At 45.2% G+C, this 6,208-nt stretch overlaps 2 protein-coding genes across 2 annotated transcripts; one reads left to right on the top strand and one right to left on the bottom strand.

Annotated features, from left to right (window-relative positions):
- Positions 1 to 126: 126 nt before the first annotated feature.
- LOC102299446 (N-acetylglutamate synthase, mitochondrial) lies at positions 127 to 2,985 on the bottom strand. The gene is made up of 3 exons (XM_005942993.3): positions 2,825 to 2,985; positions 1,653 to 1,835; positions 127 to 1,421 (listed from the first exon to the last, which is right to left on the bottom strand). The coding sequence occupies exons 2-3, from the start codon at positions 1,808 to 1,810 to the stop codon at positions 1,244 to 1,246; spliced, it is 336 nt and encodes a 111-aa protein (XP_005943055.1). The 5' UTR covers positions 1,811 to 1,835; positions 2,825 to 2,985; the 3' UTR covers positions 127 to 1,243.
- Positions 2,986 to 4,790: 1,805 nt separating this feature from the next.
- LOC121815885 lies at positions 4,791 to 5,907 on the top strand (the record flags this gene model as incomplete). Its single annotated transcript, XM_042228774.1, is given in 1 exon segment — positions 4,791 to 5,907. A coding segment is annotated over 1 exon segment (1,117 nt), but the record flags the coding sequence as incomplete, so codon positions are not given.
- Between the last annotated feature and the right edge of the window lie 301 nt (positions 5,908 to 6,208).

Raw genomic sequence — 6,208 nt, 5'->3', positions numbered from 1 at the left:
ATTCAGCTTTGATATTAATGAGTTTTTTGGGTTCATTGAGAACATTGTTGTTGTTCAATAATAAAATTATTCCTCAAAAATACAACTTGCCTAATAATTCTGCACTCCCTGTAGATGTGCTTCTGTTCATTAATTGGATAGTGTTTTTCATGGGGCACTAAGATTCATCACCAAATGTGGTCCCCATACATATGACTGTGTACTCTAAAGTCATTTGGACATCTTTATGTATTTGATGACTCGATCACAGGAATGTGTTTATTAATAAAATCATGTTGGTCCCCAGAAATTACATTTGGCATGAGAGCCAAATGGTCTGAACTTCAACACCGCCTTTATTGCTGTGCTGTCAGATATATCAGCAGTTTTTAAAAGTGCTGAACTTGTTAGCTACACAGCACTGGCAGTGTTTCAGAGTCCACTCTGGACATCAGGGGTTGGTTTCAAGTAAAGTAGCCCCCTGTGTGTAGATGTCCGTATGCCTTAGTAAAGTGGAAAACCTGAGCTTCATGTCTCTAGAATGATTTAGATTGTGGCCATATTTCTTTTTAAAAAGAGGATTCTTTATATTTTGTTAAAACACTGTGGTGTTTTCCACACAGTTTAGTTGAGCAGGCTACCATGCTATGTTAACTGATGCCCGAGTGTATTTGGTGACTCACTTCACATTTTAATTTATTTATTTATTTATGTGTCCAAGAAAAATGATTATTTTACTAGTGGATGATTCTCTCACTCTTGTCTTTGGAAGAGCTGCAGCTGTTCCTGTCTCACATTTCCCATATCAGCCGGCCAGTTTGCTGCCTCTTCCGGTCATCTTGCAGTGCAGCTGGTGTGAACTGGAAAGCCACTCTAATCAGAACTTACAGCAGATGATAACCTGGTTCGTTCAGTTCATCATCACATGGTCAAGCTGACAGTGACTGCAGAACTGGGTGGGGACTACAATGAGCAGCACAAAATGAGAAAGCGAAACAATGAGCTGCTCAATGTGTGGTGTGGACCCAGCTTTGAATGGATACACGTACATACACATTTCCCTGTAAGTGAGAAAAGCTGCACTAATAAAGTCTTCACATAACTTTAGGTTCTGGTTTCAAGGTGTAGAAAAACTGAGAACACCGTGTTTGATGGTGCAGAGTTGAACAAAATGAAATTCCAGGCCCTTAGACCTAAAAGTTTTAATGTTCACAATTTTTCAAGGTTGATGAGCTACATAGTGAACTGCTGGGAAGCAGGTGAGTCAGGATCCTGCAGCAGGTGGAGGAGGCTGCTGGGAGGAGGTGGGAGCACTGTGGAATGAATCAGGAAGGCTCTTGGCGTACTCCACCAGCTCGTATGAATCTCTGATGTCCGTCAGGCCAAACCAGAACACAGTCCACATACCATTAACAAAGCTGCCATCACAATGCTTAAAATACCTGATGGAAAGAGAGAGAACACATGTCAAACAAACAAAATATTCTCTTGAAATGGTCAACGAAAAGACTGGACTAAAAATGAGTGAAAAAGCAGCCAATAAGGAGCAAGACTTTAGCACATTGCATCATCATCACATTCTGCAGTCTTTAACATATATTTAGATATTTGTTCATAGTGTGGTTTGTGTAATGTAAATGCCAGTGTGAAAGTCTAAAAAGCTCACGTCTTACCAGGGGTTGATTTTGTTGGTGGCTCTAGACCTCCAGAAGAGTTCACCCAGGTCCTGTCTGATACACTCCCACAGGATGTGGCTGGTGCCCTGGCCCTGCTTACTGCTGCTCACCACAAACTTGTCGAGGTAGGGAGTGCCGCCGTTCACCGGCTCCATGGTGATGATAGCTGCTGCGCTGTACCTGGAAGGACACAGATGTCCAACAGCTGACATTCTCACAGTCGGTGATGCTGATAACTATTTCAAACCATATTTGGACATATATAAACTGACTGACTAATTTTCTGCTTTACCTTGAACATGTAAATATAACTAAAACAACAAAATTCATTGTAAATTGAAAAAAATAAAGTAAAAGATAACAAGTTGCCATGGAAATCTCTATTCACTATAGACATATATACACACAATAACACATAAAGAAATATAGCTTTACAAAACCAAACAAAACAAAACATTTATACATTGCATTTTCCACACTGTGATTAATACCTCTACAAGATTGAAAAAATATTTCAATTTTAACTGTAACTAAAGTACATCCTAAGTACAAGAACTGTAAAGTGACTTTTGAATGAATTTTCTCATTTTCAGAATGAGCAATTACTTATATCAAACCATTTTCTAAATTTTGCTCATTTCAGAAGTCACACCCAAGATATTTGTGTCATCAGCAAATAAAACAAATATTAAACAATCTGACATTTTGCATAAATCATTGATAAACATAATAAATAATTGTGGCCCCAAGACGAATCCCTGTGGTACACCACACACAATGTCCAAACGTTCCGATTTATACTCTCCCATTTTCACAAGGTCTGGTTCCCACTCCCCGTCATCCTAATAATATTTCATGGTTAATCGTATCAAATGTGTTGTTAAGATTAAGAAATACCCCAGCCATGAATTTCTTATTGTATTTTGTCATTGTCTCGTCAATTTGTCATTTCTTCTATGAGATCTGTTAACACTTATGTTGTAGACTGGCTTGTTCTAAATCCGTACTGATTGTAAAGAGTAGTTTGCACTTGTCAGTGATTTTTTTCCTGTCTGACAGTGAAAATCATTTTTGAGAATTGTAGTAGAAGGGAAAAAGACCTGGAATTAATGAAGTGGTGTTTTTTACCTTCGGTCTGGGTATTCTTTCATTTGAATAGTTGCACTCACCCTTCAGAAAGGTAGATGGAGTGGAGTCGGCCTTTCAGAGAGTCAATGTAGCATTTCTTCAGAGTTTTCTCAAACGACTTGTTGATGAGCACCAGCAAACAATCCACATCAATTCCATCTAGAGAGTTATACCTACACGTACACACCCACACACACACACACACACACACACACACACACCCAAAGTACCATCAGGGTGTACACCCCACCCTTGGCGTCGTTGCCCACCTCTCAATGTTAAATACACGTAGACATTGAGGGCCAACAGGAGGGACCATGCGCTTACCTGCTGCTCTCTGGCAGGTAGCTCCATGCCCTCCTGGGTTTTAAATGCACCTTAGAACACACATGCATCAACACTACAATGAGCGGGTGGAGGGAGGTTTGGAGTCTTCTCTCACCCCCATTCTCTGCGACCTGCTGGAGCGGGGGGGCTAGGAGGAGGAGTTGGCCGTCCGACTGCGGTCTGGAGTGTGGGGCCTCCCTGCTGCTGCGGAGTCGGGGCGGTCTGCCTCCCCCCACCGCAGGGAAAAGGGTAACACCACCTGGGTCTGGGTGCAGTTCCCCCCTCCAGGGGCAAGGGTACCTAGACCCGGTTGTAGAGTACGCTTGGGGAGTGTGATCGTGTGTACAGCGTCTCTTTATGTCTGTCTCCACGTTGGTTGAGTGTGGAGTAAGTGCATATGAGAGCATGAGGGTGGGAATGGATGTTTGTATCTGTGTGTGCCTGTATGTCTGTGTCTATATGTCAGGTTGGGTGTCAGGCGCCACCTCTCTGGGGACATCTCAGGCCCTCCAAGGTTTGGAGGCCTATCTCCCCCTACCACCACTTCCCCTGCCAGTGGCGGACTCCCTCAGACATCGGTGCGTTGGTGGTTCTTTGTGTCCGGGGATGGGCGTCCAGGTACACACCGGCTCACTCCTTGGCGGCCGCTTATCGGGGCCTGGAGCCTGGGGCTTGCTCGGGCCACTTCGGAGGTGGGGTGCCCCCGGCCTCTCGGCCTGGGGCTCGGTCACTCAGGCACAGCTGGCTGCCGGCGGAGCTCACGGGCGCTCACTGCAACTCCCCCTGGCTTCTGCTCCGCGGCTGCTGAGTGAGCCCTCATCTGGGACTCTCCTCAGCTCTTTCTGGGACAGTGGCGCGGCTGCCCCTCTGTTGGTCTTCCTTGGTCTCTTGTGTTCTGGGGGCCTCTGGATGTCTGGAGTTTTGATCTCCTCCATACCTGCTTCATGCCCTGGAGGACGGGGCTGTGGCCCCCCCACACCCTCTAGCAGATCATTACATGAAGGAACCTTTTAAAAAAAACAAGCGCGTCCATGCTCACAGGTGTACACACGGGTGATCACACCCACAAACTACACCCTTTTTGGCTCCTACCTCAAAGCACACTGTGTTCTGTTGATCTTATGTGCTGCACAATAATGTTTAATATTTAGTATTTACTGTCATATTCCCATATATCATTGTGATGTTGTTTATTCTATTACTCTTGTTCTCTTCTGCTTGTTTTCTTTTTTCTTTCTCAGCAGGTGATCCAGGTGATTGATATATGCATTTTTTTTCTTTCTTTTCTGCCATTCTGTTGGTTTTTGTTTTTTGCCCTTCTCCCCCGTCCCTCTTCTCAGCTGTTTCTCTTTCCCTCTTTCTTTCTCCCCTTCTTTCCCCCAGTCAAGTCTGTCCCGTATTCAGTAAGTGAAAATAAAATAAACAATAAAAGGTGAATCAAATGGACCATTATGGCAAGGCTGGGATGGTCAATTTGGTAAAGTAAATCCGTTGGGCATCTTTCTTTGCCTTTAGACAACAATTCTGATGGCAAAAGAGCCAAACGGGACAGGCAAAAAAAAAAAAAAAAAAAAAAAAAAAAAAAAAACCAACTTCCGGTTGCGCCGTAAGATGGCTGCACCGACGAGAGCTCCCAGTCATCTCAGCAAAAATGTTATTATTTATTTTGTACTGCTTTCATATTTCTGTGCGCACAGCGCGATCATACACTCGGTATGACAGACAAACGCTTCTGGAGCTACGTTCGTCAGCCAGTTCGGACTTTACAGCGGGTTTCGACTCCGTGGACGCTCTGCTGCCTGGGATCCTTTGTTTACTCGCGCGACGTCGAGGGAAAACAAAGAGGGGGAAACGCGCCGGAGTTTTGTGCCGAACGCGACAGAGAAACAGCAAGCCACCTCTGCCCAGCATCCTGCTCGCGAATCTCCAGTCTCTGGACAACAAACTTGACGAGCTGCGTGCACGGATTAAACACCAACAAGACATCAGGAACTGCTGCGTTCTGGCCTTCACAGAGACATGGCTGGAGCCCAGCGTCCCCGACTGCGCCATCACGCCGGATGGATTCACTGTTTACCGGGGAGACCGAACGAAGGACTCAGGCAAGAAAAGGGGAGGAGGGGTGTGCTTTATGGTTAACTCCTTGTGGGCTAGAGATGTGTGTATCTTAAAAACTTACTGCTCTCAGAGCCTCGAGCTGCTGACCATTAAAGTCAGGCCTTTTTACCTCCCAAGGGAGTTCAGCTCAGTTCTCCTCTCAGCTGTTTACATTCCCCCACATGCTGATAAAGCTAAAGCTATGGACGAACTGTATGACATCATTATTGGACTTGAGAACAAAAATCCAGAAGCTGCCTTTATTGTGCTGGGAGACTTCAACAGAGCCAACATGAAGAAGGTTCTCCCCAAATACTATCAGCACATCTCCTTCCCCACAAGAGGTGATCAAACATTGGACCACTGTTACACTCCATTCAAAGAGTGCTACAAACCCCTCCCCCACCCAGCTTTTGGTAAGGCAGACCATTGTTCCATACTGCTGCTGCCTGCATACAGACAAAGACTGAAACAGGAAAAACCAGCTTCCAGGGTTATTTACAAATGGGACAGTGAGGCTGAGGAGGTCCTGCAGGACTGCTTTGACACAACTGACTGGCAGATATTTGTGGATGCAGCTGATGGCAACATCAATGAACTCACAGACTCTGTCATTGGATATATTGGAAAGTGCATGGATGATACCATCACAAAAACCCCTGTCCTGCATATATCCAAATCAGAAACCCTGGGTAAATAAAGACGTTCGGCGCCAAGCTAAAAGTGCGGACCTCTGCCTTTAACTCCGGGGACGCTGATGCATATAAAGCAGCCAGGTACGACCTCCGAAAGTCCATAAAAAAGGCCAGAAAGGACTACAGGGACAAAATGGAGTCCAGCTACCACAGCTTTGACACCAGGCGACTGTGGAATGGACTGCGCTGCATCACTGACTACAAGAAGGTCAACACAGGCAGTGTTCAGCCCACTGCATCTCTTGCAGACGAGCTTAACAACTTCTATGCTCGTTTTGACGCAGACAACAGAGAGCAGATCCTCTA

Source organism: Haplochromis burtoni, unplaced genomic scaffold (genome assembly GCF_018398535.1).
Source record: "Haplochromis burtoni strain Fernald_Lab_line unplaced genomic scaffold, NCSU_Asbu1 Contig_349, whole genome shotgun sequence".
In the NCBI taxonomy this organism is placed as follows: domain Eukaryota; kingdom Metazoa; phylum Chordata; class Actinopteri; order Cichliformes; family Cichlidae; genus Haplochromis; species Haplochromis burtoni.
This window is presented reverse-complemented; position numbering and strand designations above follow the sequence as displayed.

What these genes read in the sequence shown, in the direction of transcription:
- LOC102299446 (XM_005942993.3), bottom strand. Translation starts at nt 1,810, where the DNA reads ATGGAGCCGGTGAACGGCGGCACTCCCTACCTCGACAAGTTTGTGGTG. An exon ending in ACCAACAAAATCAACCCCTG is followed by an intron (nt 1,422 to 1,652) that starts GTAAGACGTGAG and finishes TCTTTCCATCAG; the next exon opens with GTATTTTAAGCATTGTGATG.